At 32.8% G+C, this 21,424-nt stretch overlaps 1 protein-coding gene across 1 annotated transcript in view; it reads left to right on the top strand.

Moving 5' to 3' along the window:
* LOC108915043 (putative inorganic phosphate cotransporter) overlaps nt 1-12,109 on the top strand; it is a 33,156-nt gene extending 21,047 nt beyond the window's left edge. Inside the window, exons 2-7 of the mRNA XM_018720991.1 lie at nt 1,101-1,349; nt 6,168-6,267; nt 8,510-8,698; nt 8,756-9,055; nt 9,762-10,000; nt 11,452-12,109. Coding sequence (XP_018576507.1) covers nt 1,101-1,349; nt 6,168-6,267; nt 8,510-8,698; nt 8,756-9,055; nt 9,762-10,000; nt 11,452-11,628 — 1,254 coding nt within the window. The 3' untranslated portion in view covers nt 11,629-12,109. The remainder of the gene's footprint in view (nt 1-1,100; nt 1,350-6,167; nt 6,268-8,509; nt 8,699-8,755; nt 9,056-9,761; nt 10,001-11,451) is intronic.
* The last annotated feature ends 9,315 nt before the right edge of the window (nt 12,110-21,424 follow it).

Raw genomic sequence — 21,424 nt, 5'->3', positions numbered from 1 at the left:
TGAAAATAAAAAATTATGCTGTTTTTAGATAGAACAGTATGTTATTGACAAAAAGTGTACATTCACTTTTTTCCTAACTCTTATAATTTCATGGCAAAATTGATTTTACGGTAGGGTGCTTCTGGATTCTGTCGATAAACTTTAGGTTCCTCATAAAACCTAAAAAAATATAGTACCTATTAAAATTGGTCTTAGTCTCGAGTATGTGTGAGTCAAATAAGCCTTTTTGTCTCCCCTTCCCTTGGGTTTAACCAATAGTATTAAAATTATTTAGGAGATGCTTCGTTTTTGAGATAGTGTTTTTTTTTAGAAAAAAAAATGATGTTGATGAAAATGATAGAAATATTTAAGATCAGAGTAACAATTACATTACCAAGTTACCTTTTTTACGAATTATTATAAACGATTAATTTTAAATCTGTATGATTGGTTATGTGACTAATTTGTAGAACATTCATTGGCTTTGAAATGTAAGGGTCATTAGTGACTTCCCAGTATCTCCTAAAAAAATGTTTTGATTTGCTTCTAAAAAAAAGATCACGCAATCATCGGCTTACCGATAAGACGATAATATTAGATTTTTTCTGGGGTGAGCCGTGCACACCCTGCTCCCCCTAGCTACGCCCATGGTAGACGGATTTGTGTATCAGTATTGTGAATTTATATATTACGAACTTAAGTTCCAATAATCTTTGTCAAAAATCTTCAGCAATATTTGAAAAGACATGTTCCTTTTTCAAACTTCATCTGGAAGATCCATCCATTGTTTTGGATTTAAAATTATAAAAAAAACAACCCCCAGAGTTATGACTTAGCTTAGAAAACTATATACATTGAAAAAAACGGACGTTTCGAATAAATTTGCCGAGTCACAGAGTTGTGACTGACAAAAACTAGTTGTAATAATAATCTTTATTTTCTATAGATTTACCTACTGTAAATATGAGAAATTGTCAAGCGTAAATGTAAATACAGACAAACATATAAAACAAGCAATTAAATACAACTAATAAACTAATAAACTACAACAACTACTTGTACTTTCCACAATCACTCCCACCTCAACTTCCTCAACAATATTAATTTCGTTTCTCTTCCAGAACTCTTCCCAACTCTACCCTTGGACCAGCAAGCAACAAGGTCTAATTCTGAGTTCATTTTACTGGGGCTACGTGGTGACCCACATCCCAGGTGGTATCATAGCCGAGAAATTCGGCGGGAAGCATTCTCTAGGACTGGGAATCCTGTGCACAGCTATTTTCACCTTTATAACCCCTTTTGTTATTTACGCCACTGACGGGAACTGGGTGTGGGTGGTGGTGGTGAGGATTATCGAAGGACTTGGAGAGGTAAATATACAATTTTGATATAAGGGTATTTTTCTATTGTGTCAAAAGTGAAAGCTCCTAAAATTGTTTTTATCTATGACTGTGTCAATAGCGACACTTTTTTTACATAGTTTCCAGTGAATACAAGAGTTCGTGCAATAAAAGTTATTATTCTTTTATGGCAATCTCGGCAACTCATAACTTCTCGATGTAGAGATACTATATCAGTACAATGTTGTCACGCGTACTTACGGATTTATTTTGTACACTGTTTTAGCAATGCCTGTTTTTTGCGTTACTGTGTTTATAGGTATTAATAGAAATGTTTTAAAGAATCAACGAATACCTATGTAGTTTTAGATGGTAGTTTGCATTAGATGATATTCTGCAGAGGTATCACTGTTATGTTATTTAATCATAATTTTATTAATACTACTATTTTCATTTTTTGGTATTGAAATACTGCAGAAAATATGTTTTCGAATAAACAAAATTCGTATTGATATTTTAAACAGCTTGTAATATAATTTTTTTAATATTTGATGACGAGACCAACGAACAAAAAAGGAAACTCGGAAACGCACGCGTTGAATAGAAAAAATCATTTTAAAAAATCTGTCCGACCACGTGAAGCGATAAGCTATATTGTCTGTAATTGTACCAAACAGATTGTATACATTGTAGGCACTACAAAAATTGTTATAATTGTTCTTCACCAGATCTGTCTGGTAGCAAAAAGAAGTTAATAAAAATTCGTAAAAAAAAGAAAATACTGACGTGGTTATTCCTTAAGCAGAACATCCTGCATGTAGCGTAGTTGAAGATAAAAGTTCACTACAGCTTCTATGAAGTAACTCTTTTTTCTGCGATTTCAAGACTGTGACGAAACATGTCGACTTTTCCCAGCTGTACCCAGGCACAGAAATAGTACACAAACTAATTCTGCAATATTCTGTGACCACAAATAACAATTACTATTACTGTACTGTTATTTTACTTAAGTTACATAAATGTTCAACATTTTTATATCTTCTTTTTTACAGCAGAACCAAACAGTATGTTCTAAGCTGGCCATTATTTGTCCGTATTTTGTAGTTTATTAAATAGTCCACTTTTTTACTGTGTAATTCTTTTGTAGAAAAGTGTACCTACACTTTTGTATAAAGAGCCTGAGATATAAAATTCTGAAAATGACAAAAAAATCCCACGGTGGCCGAATTTGATTGTCTCAAGTTCAAATTCTCAAGATCACCTTCTTTCTGACGTACTATCGGAGAAAAAATCGTCAGCCAAATCGGTAACCCACTCCCGTACGGTTTTATGGAATAGTAGGGGATCTCATTTTTGAAGTTAGAAAAACATGTTAAATCCGTATTTACCAAGTCAAATTATGTAAGGATAAGCTGTGTTCCCAATTTTTTATTACCTCTGCCCCCTTTTAACCAGGATAACCAGTGATTTTTTCGTAGTTTTCCAGCCCTGCCAGTCCGCCATCTTGATTTTTTCAAAAAATATTGAAAAGAGAAAACTAGAAAAAAATCATTCTTTATTTGACCAATCAGACTCCAAAAAAAAAGAAATGGCCGAAATAAAGCCACCACGTGCTTTCATCTTTATGCCAATGACAATAACATTGACCCCTTAGACTTCCTTGTGCCTACGCCATTGAGAAGTATACCGAAACATTAGCTTATTTTTTATAGCCGGTTGATAAAATCTCATTAATTTACTTAATCAAATTAGCTATTTGCTCACGATCGGAGGCTCGCCTGCAAAAAATGCGGTTTGATGCCAATTAATAGCAGTGATAGGTAGTCAACAGCCATCACAAGACCTTGGCTACGGTGCTGATTGAAGCACCGTTCAATATTTATTATTTGTGCAACGATTATTGGCGCATCTATTGTTTCAACACCACCAACAAAGGACAGGATAGATTGTGAAATTATTCGCTGGACTATGAAGATACCACACAGTGTTCTAGTTCGACCATTAGTTACACTAGTGATACACATGGGCGGGTTTGTGTATTAAAAACATTTTTCCAACAGAGCAAAGTAAATCATATTCTTTTAAAATAAAAAAAAACAGTTTTTATTTTATTTATCACAGTTGGAGAAACATTGAAGAATGCAATTTGGGATGGTTTTTCATTGTATCTTTTCCCGGAATTGAAAATTTGCAACTAAAAAAAAGACATTTAAAAATATGGCTCACCTATGGACATTTTTGTCTTTTGGTTTTTTTTCACTGAAATATTTCTCTTTTTAGTAGAAAAATAAAATTAGACTCTTTAATTATAATTTATACAAAAAATAATAAATACATTTGCAAAATCTGTTGGAAATAGAGAGTTTTAAATTAATTACAAGCATTTCTGCGATTGATGAACACATTGAAAAATGCCAGAAATCTGTCGAATTGTCCCACAGTACATGATAATGTAAATTAGAGAATAACTCAATTGTTTTATGATGTGTCCAGGAAAGTTAATCGAGAGGATTTAAATATAGGGACCGTGGAGACCAAATGTATACTCAAGCTCTATCTATTCAATGGTTTGGATATGCAACACTCAAATAAATACTGCCGAGTAACCGAACTGAAATGAGTTGGAACAACGACGTGCATAAACAAAATTTGTTGTCTTAATAAAATAGGGGCTTCTTCAAGCAGTATTGGCAAATCCTCTTCAAGAAATCTTAGATAATTTTCACGGTTCAACCTGACCCAAAAAAAGAATGAGTCAATTAGAACATCTCGGACAATTCCCATCCACCCATAAGGGAAAACTGGCGGTAACAATGGCTTTCTGAGACCGCATGTCTATTTTCATATGTTCGTATATGGTTGTTGTGAAAATTGATTATGGCATCTCTAGAGTTGTTGTGGAAGGCTACATCAATCAGTACTAGTTTCACTGGGTCTCTCACCCCGTACGATTTGCATGTACCAATTAATCAAACATCTATTATAGTTTTTCCGAAGTCAATTGAAGAACCAGTAACTTCAAGGTATGTACCAGGCTCGGTCGCTACGCAGCAACTCGACATTTAAATATTTGAAAAACTTGGTCCCATATTTATTTAGCCATACCTATACAGAGGTCTGGTGGAACAAAACTTGCAGGTGGTAGAAATGTATACGCCCAGTTGGAGAATGCGCGTGCGGGCAAACGGGTTCCCACACATTTACTTTGGTCAACTGCGTCATAAATTTCAGTCGTCGACAAGTCGCTTGGCAGTGCAGTGCAGCAATGCGGAATTTGGTGTGATTTAGATAATTTTAATCATTACAATTGCGAAAGGGAGAAATAATATTATTACAACATGGCATTTTGGAGACGTTTTGAAAAGGAACAAAACGAAATTTACCATTAATGTACTTAATATAATTGTTTGCGGACATAAATAATTAAAATATGTTGTTGGTCAAATGAACATAATAGAAATTTTCTACACATTATATACAAATTATTATAATTTTTTATCTTTAACAGAAAACTTATGTTCAACTGATTTCGGAAAGACTATACCCTTGATTTTAAAATAGTATCTAATATATAGCATACTTGTAAGACTGGTTGCTTATTTCAAAAGCAATTTTATCGTTACTAATAAGACCGTAAACACAGTACTTTTGACATAATAGAACATATCCTGACCTACCAATAATTTCTTTATCAGTACCGGGCCTTTATTATTCTTTTACTCCAGTCGTCAGAGGCCGAAAAGTTACTGTTGGTGACATTTTCTTGATAACTCGGAAATAACTACACAGGAATACTTTAAATGAGGAGTACAATAACAGGCTAATTTGCCGACAAAGTATCTTATCAGGAAAAAAAATTATTAATTATTAATCGCGGAAAAAAATTGTTTTAGTAGTTTTCTTTAAATAACTCAGCGGGATGACTTTGTACGAAAAATGCTTAGGACATGATTTTGTTCGTAATAAAAATAGCTACAAAATGGCGGTGGTTCGATTACGAAATTTGCAATAACAAAGCCGTGAGATTGAAAAAACGGTATAAAACGCCAATTTTTTTTAAGTTGCTGTAAAAATGTCAATTATTAACAAAAAGTGATACAACTTTCGAAAACTATAGTTCAATATATATACAATAATGACGCTAAAGCCGAGAATCAGGAGAGCAAAACTTTTTGTTCTATAAGGTGTTATACATTCATTGGCATCTGAAACTCGAAACTTTGCCAAATTTGTTCGAAGCTTTGCTGACACTTGAAATTTGGTACACACATAGTGTAAATATGCAGAAACCAAAAGCAATTTGCAAAATTCAAGTATATTAATTTTTGCAGTTTTGGTAAGGTTTTATACGTCACCCTAGTTTTAAACGTCACAGTTTTTTTTTATTTTTGGACGTATATTTATGTATATTTATAAAATATTCCATTACGCTAGATTAGCCAGCACAATTACCTACAATTTAAAAAATATAGAATTTCATCGTTAGATCCTAAGCTATTTAACATTTTGCTCCCTTAAGCCATACTCGTACATTATTCAACATATCAACAAAAAACAAAATCGTACGTGTGGGGTAAACCTTTAACTTTAAGTAAACAATTGTTTAAATTTACTGTTGCATATTTCTAATAGTATACAAGCGCCGAAGAGCGGAGCTCGCGCTCGAAAATGAAAAGAATTAAGTTGTTAATAACTTTTTTTCCTGATAAAATACTTTGTCAGCAAATTAGCCCGTTATTGTACTCATCATTTAAAGTAGACCTGTGTAGTTATTTCCGGGTTATCAAGGTTTGACACAAGCCGAAGCTCTACCAACTGGACTATTTATTAATTTATTTTCATTTTTAGGGTACCACTTTTCCAGCTCTAACGACGCTACTGGCGAATTGGGTACCCCTAAGTGAGAGATCAAAAATTGGGACACTAGTATATGCAGGGAGTCAAATAGGTATATTTTATTATTATATCTCTAAATACAAAACAATTTATTACCTACTGACAATATTTATAATATACAAATGGTTTAAAATTGTCTAACGATATTTTTTTATTTAAGAAAGATTTGTGGTTTCGTAATATCACCCTTTTGGCACAAGAATTTGTTTAAATTATTTTGCAAAATTTTTCGATTCATCATGATAAAAGAGGTATAATTTTCCCTAATATTCATTTTTGGAAAAAAAAATTATACAAAAAGATTCTTTTATTTCTTGAACTACTGTCTGTCGTGAAAATATCGGAAGACAATTTGGGACTACCGCAAACAAAATTTGAATATACCCAAAATAGACAACTTAAAAAAATATATCTAAGCACGCTAAAACTTCAAAATTTAAACGTGCTTGTTTCGTACTGCTCTTAATATTTTCTCTGAACTAAAAATGTGTAAAACTATTTATGTTCAGCTTTATGAACAAAATCTTAAATAAAAAATATTCAGCGGATTACCAAGCATAATAAATAACCTTTGCGTTTTTGGAATCACTAAAATCTGAGGCATGTTTATTGATTTTAAACAAACATAGTTTACAACCTGCCACAGTATCGGTTTATTGTTTTACGACCAAAATCTTTCTTCTGCGCAGTCATTTAATATATATTCCTTTGATATGAGATTACCTTGAATCACATTCAATTGTTTCTTTTTCCCTTTGTGGACAAAAATAAATAATAAAGCAGTAAATGGGCTTACAGCTAATCATAATGATAAATGCATTTTATATTTGCTTAATAATATCACTAGTTAGATAGCAGGAAAAATGACGAGTTAAATTAATACATGTGATGACGCCATCTTATTAATTATTGTTAATTAAAAATAAATCGAATGCAAATGATGGCATACGTCTCATCCGTTGGACGGACAACTTTTTTTGTGTTACAAAAATATTTTCATGAATCAGCAGTGGGATAAATTAGGCCCAATTAAAACATTTTGGCCTCAAGATTTGATCTTCATTATTATTGGACGAAACAATTAGACTAGAGCGAAAGTCGCATAAGTGAACCGAATTCTTCATCAGATGACCTTAGATTCAATCGGGATGATAATAAAGAAAATATTTGCAAACTTTATAAACGAAACAAATCCCCGCTTTATCAAATAATCTCATATTTTCCAGTGGGCGCAAACACGGTAATAAAACAATCCTCGCTTAAATCTCTTTATCTGTTATAGTAATCTTTGATTACAATTTTTATTGTCATTCATTATGGGATTAAATCACATACAACTTATCTTACTACCGACTTAATTTTTCTAAGAGTTTGCGAATTATCTTTAGTTTTATCTGAAGATGTCATTAGATTCTCAATTTCCAAGTCAAATAAACCCAAATATTTACAATATGTATAATAAGAAACTACGTTTTTATAACAGGCAAAAATTTCACCATCTAAAGTGGTTTCTGAATCATTCTCAATATCTTCAGGAGATTGAATTACCTCAGATCAAATGATGTTATTGCACTAAGAACATATAGTGTCATTTGAGAAACAGGATGTTAAATTATAAAAACTATCACATTTATTCAATTATCTTTGAATATATTTTATGTATTGGGATCTCCTTTAATGACGACGTCTCACTTCAGAATTGGTTTGGAAAATTCTCCACCTTCAAACCATCAGATTTCTTCAGGAATGAAATAGAAAAATTGACGGATTGCTAGAAATCAACCATAAACAGTAAAGGAGAATATACAGGTTCGGAAAGTACCGATGGTCCATCTGCCGTTACGTGAGAGCGATAAAGTAAGACATAGAAATCCATGCGATAGAGAAGGATGGCTATAATGAAGGCGTCTCATAGTCACCGCCCGTTTCGCCCTTCCACAAGTAAGATCCACTTCTTATTTGTGGAAGGGCGAAATGGGCGGTGACTATTAGACGCCTTCATTATAGCCATCTTTCTCTATCGCACGGATTTCTATGACTTACTTTATCGCTCTCACGTAACGGCAGATGGACCATCGGTACTTTCCGACCCTGTATATTTGATTCAATAAGGACATTAGGAACTTAATTTGAACAATATAAGTCAAACATCTTTAAAGCCATCTCAATATATCAAAAACCATACATGTTGGACCTTGCTTCATTCAAGGTTTCAAATTTAAAATTGTCTAAGAAACAACCTCCTGAAACTATCACTGAAAACACTTTGTAAACCTTAAAACATGTTCTTCCAGGTACTGTGGTGGGAAATTCCGTGAGCGGCGCCCTCATAGCAGCCACCCACGACTGGGCTATAGTTTTCTACGTTTTCGGAATTATGGGTATTGTGTGGGTCATCCTTTTCATGATGCTGTGCTATGCTAGTCCAGAATCTCATCCCTTCATCAGCGAAAAGGAAAAGATTTTCTTAGGGGAACAAATAGGTAACTCAGAAAATAGTTTCATTAACTCTAAAACTACACATTGACAAATATTTTCAGCGAACGTACCACACGAAGACAAAGTCATCCCCTGGAAATCCATCTTGACCTCCTGGCCCATATGGGCGTTAGTGGTGGCCCAAATAGGCCACGATTGGGGCTTCTTCACGATGGTGACCGATCTTCCCAAGTACATGAAAGATGTGCTACACTTCAACGTCAAAGAGAACGGGGTATGGTCTTCAGTTCCATACATTTTCATGTGGATCATATCAATGAGCTCAGGGTGGCTGTGCGACTGGTTGATATCCAGGAAAAGCCTAAGTTTGACCAAGGCTAGGAAAACGTTCACTACGATTGGTAAGGAAGATGTTTCATTGTACAAGTAAAAGTCGTTAAATGACAGAAATTGTTTGACAGCATTGTTATGAGAGTGCTTAGAGGAATTATTTGTATTCTATTTCCCGACAGTCTCCGATTTTTTACATATCCAGTTTACACGTTCATAAGTTTACGAATTTAGAAAAAAGTTTTTTTGGTGTGGTTTGTAACAAACTTGCACCGATGATTTAGAGTTACGTTAGGAAAGTTAAGCTAATCAGTGGCCTTATTTTGGTATAGCAAGAACATGCTAGTGAATAAGCTCACTAAACGAACTAAAGAAGATTACTGCTACCTCATAACAATGGCACTACAAATTTAAGGTGTTGCAATATCCATCACGTCGTCCAGATTTGGTACATTAAACTCCATTTGTTTGAACCTTTCAAATAAGATTTGCAGGACCATAAGTTTACAAACGATTATGAGACAATTGAAGCTACGCAATGTTGGTTAAAAGTTGTAAAGCTTCTTTGTAAAGAACTTTGGTAAACTTATGAACAGATGGCTAATTGTAAGTGGGTTATAAAGCTCGAGGACTATGCCAAAAAATAAGCCAAATGATCCCTATAAGCAGTATTGTAAGAATATCAGTAAACAATGACAAGTATTAATTTACGATTTTCTCTGTACAATAAAAAAGGAATCAAATGATCGTGATAAGAACAATTTCTTCTGTTTTTAGCTTCAATGGGGCCTGCCATCTTTATACTAGCGGCATCCTACTCAGGATGCGACAGGACAATGGCCGTGAGTATGTTCACCATCGCCATGGGCTTCATGGGAACCTTCTACTGTGGTATGAAGGTGAACGCTTTGGATTTATCGCCCAATTACGCGGGAACTATCATGGCTATAGTCAACGGTATTGGGGGACTCACCGGTATCATTGTGCCATACCTGATAGGAGCTCTAACGGAAAACGTGAGTGTATGGAATACAGGGTATACAAAACTTGGAAATTATTTGTTAAGGATGACTTTTGTTATACTAAACTGCATAAGGTGGCGCGAGAACAACAAGGGCAAGTCAAAGTTTCCTAGCTAAGGAGTGTATGATGTTTGTAAATGGCGGCGACGAAGTATTCAGCTACCGGCATAACAACCAGAAAAACTGTAATATTTTAAATAACAGATATATTGGCTAAGATATGTACATAGATATTACACCTGTATTAAAAAATGTGTGCGTCATTAAAAGCAATGCAATATGATAAAGTTCAAACAAGCATGTGTTAAAATAACGTAAACAATGAAGAACGCACTAAAGCAGTAGTAATAATATTAAAAATCCATGAAAATATACTTAGTAATAATACCACAAAGTCAATTATAGTAATTACAAAATACAATAAATTTTTTAGTTCTAACAGGCAGGCGACGCAAATTCATCTATGGTATAAAACAGTATTAAGTTTTAAATAAGTGTAAATTTACTTAATTTAAAAAATGAGGCTATTAAAAAATCAATAGATTGATTTTTGATTCTTTGTTTGTTGAATTTCTTCACAAACGTTTTAGGTTTTTTTAAAACCTATTCCTCATATTTCGAGATATCGAACTTTGAAAATCATTTCGTTATAAACTATACAAAAATATTTTAGTCCATTAAGTTTATAGTCCATCAAGTTACCTTTGAGTTTCTCCATAACAAAGCTGCGTCGTTCTTTTGTCTATTAGTGATCATCTTGATAACACATGTCAAAAATACATTTATTGTGAATAATTTTCTCGCAGAAATGGCACGTTCAAGTGAAACCGAGCGTATTGAAGTACTAATGATCACAGGATATGGTGACAGAAGACGAAGTTGTGACGAAATAGTGGATTTTTTTCATGAATTGCATCCCGATCGGGAAAGTATTTTTAGATCAATCGTTTCAAAAACATTGCAGCGTTTATATATGGTTATTCAAATATTTACTCGAATTTATCATCTGCAAACGCAACTAATATGTAGGAAAGAAATGGTAAAATATCATTAATATATATTATAAACGGAAGTGGCCCCAAGACAGAACCTTGGGGTACCCAATGTTTAATATTTTTAAAATGCATTATCAACACATGCGTATTTTTTCCTGTTACTTAAATAAGATGCAATAAGTACTATTTTTTAATACGTAACTAGCACAAATCGTAAAAGTCTTTAAGTCACAATTAAGGTAAATTTTTGCTATGGCAATTCTACCCGCCTTCAAAAATAAATTTCCATGTTTGTAAACACCCTATAGAACGTATAAAATATTGCAGAATCAGAATATTTAATCATAATAAGCATCTCCAAACATTAGTAGTTTAAGTGGGAAACATCTAAGAAAAATATTCTAATTCTGCAAAACGTGGGTATTATTATAACATAAAAAAATGTTTCAGCACACGTTGGAGGAATGGAGGGTCGTCTTTTGGATCACGTTCGGCGTCTTCTTCGTGACGAACGTGATTTTCCTGCTCTTCGGCAGCGGGAAAGTTCAGAAATGGAACGATAACGACGAAAAAAGACTAGAACTATCGAAAGTGACGCCTCCCGAAGTTGTAAAAACGAACCTGTGACGGATTAAAGTTATCGTACAAGTATTTTTTCCACTTTTGGTTGACGCGTTGATAGTGAGAATACTAAATATATAGTCGTTCTGTTCTCAATGCTTCAGTTGTGTGTACGACTATTAAGGTATTATCTACACTAATTATTGATAATACTGACATACAAAAATGCAAGCCTTATCTTAATTAATTCAACAAAGCATTATATAATTAAAATTTTTGGGAATGATTTCGACTCTGTAAAAAATAAACAAATTATTTCGTACATGAATGAAATGTATGCACGACATTCTTCACATTTTCTTGGTTTTAGCAGTTTCATTAACAAATTTATATAAAACGTTAATACGATAAGGATTTGGAGTACAATCCATGATTTGATCATTGGGAATTAAGTGACGACCTTCGTGTACGATTAGTTGATTAGACAGATATGTATTATCTTGTGATTTGTAAGTAGTAAGCTAGCAGTTTAGTAATTTAAATATTTATATATTGGTATAAATAAATATAAATATACAATTATATGTTTTTTTTAAATAATTGTGTTAATATTTTAAAAAAGTTTGTCTTGTTACTAATAACATTACTTATTGTTGTCAAAAATTCAAAATATTAATGGTAAGACTAAATTCTTTGAAAAGTATAACGAAATCCGCATCACGCAAATAAATTTAAACATTTTATTCACAATCACCTAATAATCGGACTTTTATCCACACATATGAACCGTTTAAAGTAATACTTTACCCAGTAGTGGAATAAAACCTATAATAAATCAAATTTAATGTATTTATTTATTAACATTAACATTTACATTTATAGTAACAGACATTTCATTTTTTATTTTATTACATTTAAATTCCTTTCCGTTAATAACAACCCTTGTAGCACAATTACCATCATTTTCAGAACGCATAACATCAGCCGAAGTTTGTGAAGAATTTGCACAAGTTACGGATGTCTCTTCTTGTAAGGAACACCTATATTTTCTTTGGATTTTCCTTGCAATATCAAATTTGTTAGATATAGACTCATCAGCATAACTTTCTGCTACAGAGGAGTTCTTCCATCCATGTCATTTGATGGTTGTAAGATCAGCACCTTTATTTGCCAATAAAGTTGTTGAAGTGCGTCTCATACAATGGCCAGTATATGCTTCTGGATTTACGATATTCAGGAATGAAGCAACTATTGAGGGTACCTTCGCCAATGTGTTTCCAACAGGCTGATAAGTATATTTTTGATTGATATATCTTAGTTGATATGATATTTATTTATGGCTTTTGCGATGGTAATGCTGCAGCGGCAGAACGCGAGTACGGGAGAAGGTTTCCAAACCGAAGGCTGCCATCAAGGAGGACTTTCCCTACGGTATTCCGCAACTTTTCGAAAGGCACCGGGTCAAGGACGTCCCAGGATTAATAGGGAAGCGGTGGTCCTTGACGCTATTGAACAAGATCCTACGACTAGCATACGGAACATTTCAAGGCAAATAAATGTTCTTCGGCCAACGGTACTACATATCTTAAAGATTTCCTTAACAGAATTGATTAGATGTGCTACTAACATTTCAGGTTGGAAGAATATTAAAGCGACAAGGTCTACATGCCTATCACTATCGACGTGTACATGGCTTGATACCAGAAGATTTTGCGCCACGTATGCAATTTTGTCGCTGGATTTTGTCGCTGGACAACGAGCAAGCTTCCAAAATTTTGTGGTGTGACGAAGCTACTTTTACCCGAAATGGAAAATTAAATTTTCATAATTCTCATTATTGGGAAGAAGAGAACCCACATGTTGTTCGGAGAACAAACTTCCAGCAACGGTTTTCCATAAATTTATGGGCGGGAATAATTCACGACACTCTGATTGGACCTATTGAAATTCCACAACGTCTCAATTCAAATCTTTATTTAAACTTACTTCAAGAAAATCTTCCCCAAATTCTCGATGATCTGCCTCTAAATTTACGACGTAACATGTTTTTTCAACACGATGGAGCCCCGGCACATAGTGGTCGCAATGTTCTAAATTTCCTAAACGAAAATTTCGCTGGACGGTGGATAGGGAGGCACGGACCGGTAGCTTGGCCGCCGCGTTCTCCCGACCTAACCCCGCTGGACTTCTTTTTCTGGGGATATCTAAATCAAAAAGTTTACGCCACCGAAGTCGATACCCGTGAGGAATTGCTGCAGCGTATCAATGATGCAGCCAATGAAATTCGTCAAAACCGTTTTAGCATCTTAATAGCTTCGAGAAGTGTTACACGTAGGGCAAGACTTTGTATCAGAGAAGGTGGAGGGTTTTTTGAACAGTTTTTAAAATAGCTTGTTGTCTGTTATCAAAATTAAGTTTCCATCTTATGATCCCTTCGAAAAGTGACGGTTGCAGCTAAATTGCGGAATACAGTGAGGAATGTCCTCCTTGATGTCAGCCTTCTGTTTGGAAACCTTCTGCCGTACTCGCGTTCTGCCGCGCAGCATTACCATCGCAAAAGCCATAAACAAATCATCATATCATAATTGTTCTACATCAATAATGTGTATTACTGATTACGTATTAAATTATTATTATTATTTTTTGTTTAAATTACTATGAAATTGACCAAAGTGGGATTAATTCAAGAGCGATTTTCTCAGAAACCGTTAAAGATAACGATTTGAAACAAGAGTACCTTTTTAACGTAAAACAGTTCGGGAAAACGGAATTTGCTGTCCAATTTGTTAAAAAGTCAAAGATGAAAAAGTTACACACGCAAAGTACCAAGGGCCCCCCCGTACCCACCCCAATGGACCTTGTGGAAATAAATGGATTAGTCCATCAAATTGCTCATCAAAATTTAGCTGTGTATACCAAATTTCATTCATTTATCACAACGCGATTGAGAGATATTGCAAAAAAATGATTTCCATTCCTCCCTCTTCAATGAGTCCCTGTGCCCTTAGGAAGCATTTCCGGACCCATGTTCATATGAACTTTTTTACTTAGTTTTGATCATAGAATCGGCCTGTTTAGGGTTGGCAGCTGATTATAAGACACCCTGTATATTTAACAACATGTAAAAGGTAAAGAAAATACATATCTCTTTACCTTAATCATTAATCATTAATCATTCTTTAACGGAAGCCCCAGTCACAAAATTCTTCAATATGTGCTCTTTCCAATACTGCACCTTTTTTTGCTTTGTGTCCTCTCAATTCACTCTTCAAATAAGCAGTAAGCTTGTTATATTTTCCAATATCTATATTTTTGTAGATCTTTATAGTAGCCTTCAACATCGAATACTTGGACCACATAGATGAAATTATATATTTTTTTCAAATTTAAAAAATACGATTGCATGACTTCTTCATTTATTGTCATTGCTCTCCGTTTTTTTCCTCCATTCGTTACATTCGGCGAATATTTTTTCGTAATGTTCCCTGGATTTCACTGGAAATAAATGCAAAAATTGCTTATTGAGTTTCTTCAAAAACAGCCACAGGAACACAATTACTTTCTTGCAGTTTTGGGTGATATTTTTTCAATCCTGGATAGAAATCTGTTTTTTTGGCCATATTTAATATAATTTTCTATGTTTTCTGTATTTAAAGGCGGTTTTTCGCAATTTAAAAAAATAGACGGCGGTGGAGCAATTCTGATCCGGACTCTGATCCAGCGCGTCAAAATACATAAGGATAAATGAGTGTAATTTTTAGAACAGACCACCTTTCTTTTTGTGTTATTATTATTATTACTATCATTATCATCTTCATTATTATTATTTAGCAAAAAATGCAGCGTGCTCTATTATATAAACTTCTATGGAGTAATATGTGAAAAAAAATTAAACAAATTAGCAACAGTTTCCACTAAATGTCTCAGACTAAAGCTGTAAAAGGATTTAATAGTGTCGTTAATATTATTGACGCACTTGCTCTGTATTATTTAGAATTATTTCCATCTACAATTGACATTTGTTTTTAATTATGTACGGATATTTTCCAACAAACACCAGTTCATCAAGTAACTCGTTAACACGTAGGTAACTAATTCTCGTGGATTACTGCAATTACCGAGAGGTGTTTGTTTTTTCTAGTTAATGATCGATTGAAAATAAATATGAGCGTTTGTATTTAATGGAAAAGTCTCTAATGCGATTTTTTGTGATAAGTAGTATAGAATCAAGTCAAATCTACTGACTTCGTTGATAAGATAACGTAAATCATCATTAAATAACATATATTCTAAAGAATCAAAATATTAGTTACTACAATTATCAAAGACATCAGGACATTCTGTAAAGTATACAATATATTTTTAAATAGGATGTTATTTTCTTTATACTGACGTCAATTTTTGGGACAAAATGAGAAAACTTTCAGCCTTTGACCTTAGTTTACGGTGCTCACTTTCTAAATCATATCAAGCAGAAGGCGCACATACCGATTTGTTTGTAATTGTTGTCATCTTTCAAGTTTAACTTATAACAAAATGAATTATTTTATTGAAGAAGTTGACAGGTTGGATGTAGAAAAAATAGTGTTACAGTTTTAGAATTATATCGACAACGTCATCCTAATAGAATTTCCCCTAACGGAAGAAAGTTTAGTAAATTTGAAGCAAATTTAAGACAGTTAAGGTATAGGAAAAATATGTATGTAACAATAACTTGTATTAATAAATAAAAAATTGTATAATACAATGTTAAATGCAAACAATAAATGTAAAATTAATAGTAAAATTTAAAAGTATTGTTCAAACTGTTGTCCATTTAATTTGATATATAATTCACTTCTTCGAATTATACTTTTAACTGCATTTAATTTAACGTTATGTGGAATAGTATTTATTGCGATACTAATCTGTCTTTCAACTGATCAATGTTATTTAGTGGTGTTGGATAAACTTTGTTTTTTTACGAAACCCTACAGAAAGAAATCCAATGGATTAATATATGGAGATCGTGGCAGTCAATGTATGGGTCCACTTGTACCAGCGGTCTTCAAATGTAGCAACCAGATCATTTATGTTTATTTGGGCATTATGTGGAGGTGTACAAGTCGGTTGAACATGTAAAAAAACGCCTGGCAATAAAATTTAATGAGTTTTATAGGCGTCCCTAAATAAGTTTTCTGCTAAAGGTAAAAAATTATAATAATTTGTATATAATGTGTAGAAAATGTCTATTATATTTTAATTATTTATGTCCTCAAACAATTTTATTATATTGATGGTAAATTTCGTTTTGCTCCGTTTTAAAAGATCTCCAAAATGCCATGTTGTAATAATATTAGTATACAAAATATCCCTCTTATTTCTCCTATTCGCAATTGTAATATGAATGATTAATAGAAGGTGCCTAAAATAAATTAAAATTATCTGAATCACACCAAATTCCGCATTGCTGCACTGCACTGCTGGGCAATTCGCCAACAGCTGAGATTTGTTGCCCAGTGGCCCAATGCAGCTATGTTTGGATTTCGTTTGCCCGCGCTCGCATTCTTCAACTGGGCGTATACATTTCTACTTCCTCCATGTTTAGGTCGACCAGACCTGTATGTGGGTATGGCTAAATAAATATGGGAACAAGTTTTTCAAATATTTCAATGCCGAGTTGCTACGTCAGCAACCGAACCTGGTACACATTGTCAACCTCTTGGTTCTTCAATTGATATCGGAAAGACTATATACCTGATCTCTCAAAAAATTGTTATACAGTTAAATAACCATCAAAGAAGTATGGTAATGATATTTTTGAACCTAGTATACCACATCTCACTAATATGAAATCGACTTTGAAAATTTCTTTCTCTTATAATTCTAAGATTATCATGGCTCCAATGGTATGACATATTGCGATTAAACATGTCGTTGTTAGAAAAATTACTTTCGTCTGTCCATAAAATCGTTTTTGGGAACTTGGGATAATTATTTGCATTATTTAAGTACCAGCGAAAACATTCCCGTACGGAAGTATTCGGATTTTCTTCTTTCTTTCTTAGCTCTCACCTCTAACAAACGGTCAAAAACTAAGAATATTGTGGTATTTGGCGCCATCAAAAATTTGGTAGTACCAAGTTTCAAAGCTATACATTGTTTTTTTTTTCGAAACGCTGTGGCTAAAATTTTAAAAATATATATTTGACGTCTTGGAATACAAAAACAGAAAAGATAAACCCAAATTTATGATACGTTACTATGAATCACCCTGTACTCGCGACTATCATATATATTTAGGTTTTACAAAAATCACTGAGTATTTTTATAGCTAAGAACTGGTCATAAATTACCAAAATTTTTGCCCGTATCTCAAATTCCTGTCTATATACTTGCACGAAACGAAAAAACCAATAATGAAATCTCAGCTATGCGAAAACCATAAATATGAAATAAAAATCAAATCTTGTCTATTGTATTAAGTTAGCATTAAGGTAAACTATGACGCTTGCAAATAATTTCGCGTATATAATCACTTCAGTGGATAAATGTGGATTTAGATCCATTTAATGATAAAAAGATTATCTTAGTGTGACATATATCGAAAGGTATTTAGATACAAACCGTGCTTTTTGAAAGGAAATAGTGGAATACGTGTCCAAAGCTGATAAAGAATAGGTGTTATAACTTAGTCATTGACCACATAGATGTTGAGATATTAGTAGAGTTTTTTTCAAATCGGCATATCGTAATTTTGAATTGTTTGAATTATTTATTAATAATATTATTAATTTACGTAAGGGAGAACGTTTGTTGTATAATAACCACACACATTGTTTTTATGATTAATCTCGTATTAATATTAATAAGGTGGTAGTCCTTTTCCCAGACGCCACATTTTTATCCAAATTTCCATCAGTTCCTAAGAAAAAGAATCTAAATAATAAATTATACCTCTGTGCTGTTTTACCTACCCTTTCTTGGTAAATAATGGTTTTAATAATAAGAGAGCATTGTTTTGAAACAATTTAAGGTGAACTGGGAGATATTATATAAAAAGTAGCAACAAATTGATAGTTCAAGAAAAAAGTTAAAGTTAAATTCACTGTTCTACCAAATTATCATCCTTGTCTTCCGCTATGAGGGTTATATGAAGTTCCTCCAATGTTTCTAAAATTAGTGCCTTTTCGTATAAAGAGTTGCCAAAATAATAATCAGATTTTATGAAAAAGTAGAAAAGTAAATACTAATGAACTTTTCTAATAAGCCTTTTCAGGATGTTCTAGTTTCAAAAACTGCCCAATCTTATTAGAAATCATAGAAAAGGTATTCTTGTCGACTGGTTGGTTGTAACATTTACATCGACTCCTGTATTAACCAGTAATGTTGACGATGTTCTTCGGAATAAATGACCTGTATATGTTTCAGACTCTATTGCCAGCCCTCGCTCCGCTCGGGCCCAATGTCGTCGTCGACTGGTAAATAATACTTACCTCTTTATGATGTAAATATTTTATGATTGTTCTAGACCAAAACAGTATTTTTCATAATGCTGTGAGTTATTAATTTAATTGGATAAATTGGGTCAGTAATATGACTTTTTTATCAGTAATTTTCTGCTTAGTTCTATTAGATTTCCTAATCGTATTGATAACAATAATTATTTAGATTTTCTGCAAAATACTCTTGACGAAATTGTTTGACAATCTACCAGTTATTCTACGTAGTCGCATGTAAGAAACAAGTTAAATGATCAATACACAGACAGATAGACAGGCAGGAAACACGATGCTCCAATTCACTGGTCACCACATCCACCTGACTTAAATCCATGTGATTTTCATGTTTGGGAGACCTCAATTTATATATTACAGAAAACTGTGGTCATATTGAACAGTTCTTATGAGAGAACAGTCTGTTATTAAGTTATTTTGTTTCTGTTATCAAACAAACTACATTTGAAATGACATAATTATTTCAAGTTTCAAACACAAACATCGAAAATACATTAGTAATGATCAAATAAGAAAAATTAATTGACCCAAAACTATTCCAAACAAACATTTTATAAAAGATAAAAGTTTTTAACAAACTTTTCATTTTTAAGACTAAAAAAAAGAAGTTATACTTCGAATAAAATTAACAGCAGATTAGTTCAAGGAAGGGAGTATTTTTTACAGTTATGTCAATCCAATTACTTCGTTTACTGTGTCATAAAGCGACATCTACATAATATATGGAAGTATTACCATAGGTACCAAATTTCAATTTTTTTTTTTTGTCAACTTAGAATAGAAGTAAGTTTAGTTAAATCTATTTATATTCTTCACAGGAAGCTGTGGTAGGTCCATGTGTAGCGGGGAATATTAGGACACCCTGTAGTGTCGGTGACATGAATTATGTTAATAAAAATTGTTCATCATTGCCCATTAGGAGCTTTTTATGTAAATATTTTGTTCTATTTTCGTGAAAGTCTTAGATTTGTATTCTCGAATGTTTTTCTTTCTCTGGAGATAGCAAAAAAATACCTGCAAAAACGATGTTTCTAATCCAAAAACAAACATTTTTTTTTTTGACAGTAATTGTAGGGTTACTATTTGGAACAAATATCTTATTTGAAATTACGTTCGTAGGAACTTTTATATGTCCAGGGTCCAGAAAATCCCAGACTGGACTCAAAATTGAATAATATATACCCAATTTTTTTCCACGTGCTATTAACAATGGCTACACCCATAGATAATTTGATATGACTCCATGTGAGAAATACTAGGTACTACAACAACCCGCAACAAAAGTGAATATTGCGGATGTTACATTTCACAGAAAAACACACAGACGTTAGGAAACTGTTATGAAATCAATGAACTTACTGGAAATGTAGCAATTGTTTGTTTTGACCAGTAATCGACATGGTTTAATAACTAGATCAGGAAAACAATGAACTACAAACAAACCAGAATGATTCTTTCTCTAGCTTTACCCAGTTTTTTAGATTCAATAAATTCATTTACTTCAAAACATACATAATTATGTGAAACTGTTGTATTCTTTGCCATAGCATTTTCTTAACAATTTTTTAAGTCATCTTATACACGGTGTCTCTGAAAAGGATGGACAACGCTTGACCACAGGTTCCTTGGATGAAAATAAGACTATTTAGCCTAACTATAACCTATATAGAAAAGTGCACGCCTACTGAGATATAGCCTTCTAAATATAGAATAGATAACCCATTTTTTTCAAATAATTTGAAAACTATTTTTCTTAGAAACTTCAAATTTGGTACACTTGTTTTTTTATATAAGGGCGAGGTAAATATAGAATTTGGAGAGAATACATATACAGGATGTTCTATTTCTAGTGCCTGTGCGCCACTGGCTTTCCCGTAACTTTTTGTGTGTATGCCAATGACGACAGAATTTATGTTTTTAAAAATAAGCACTATTTCAGAAGATTTTTTGCTCTTACAAAATTTCGATATCGTTTATGGATTTCGAGTAAAATTCGCATTTTTTATACATTAAATGTAGGCAAAAATTCCGATTTATAAAAAATAATTTATAACTGCAGCCTCAAAGCAGGGAATAATAATGAAAATACGTCACATTAAAAAAATATCTACACATTTTTGGTATTAGTATTATCAATCAATAAAATAAAAATTAACATTAATATTTTAAATAAACATTATCAACTAATAATGTAAGAAAGTCAACATTAACATTTTAAATAAACTGATACTTGTAATCACATTAAAATAATATTACAGTAAATGCTCAAAGTTACTTTCTTGTTCTTAAACGCAAACATTAGTTCTTCGAAAATTATAAATTATCCAATAATTGTGTATTACCTCTCATAACATTAATTTCATGTT

This window comes from Anoplophora glabripennis, unplaced genomic scaffold (assembly GCF_000390285.2).
Source record: "Anoplophora glabripennis isolate ALB-LARVAE unplaced genomic scaffold, Agla_2.0 scaffold1076, whole genome shotgun sequence".
NCBI lineage: Eukaryota > Metazoa > Arthropoda > Insecta > Coleoptera > Cerambycidae > Anoplophora > Anoplophora glabripennis.
The sequence above is the reverse complement of the archived record's forward strand: the minus strand, read 5'-3'. Positions and strand labels throughout refer to the sequence as shown.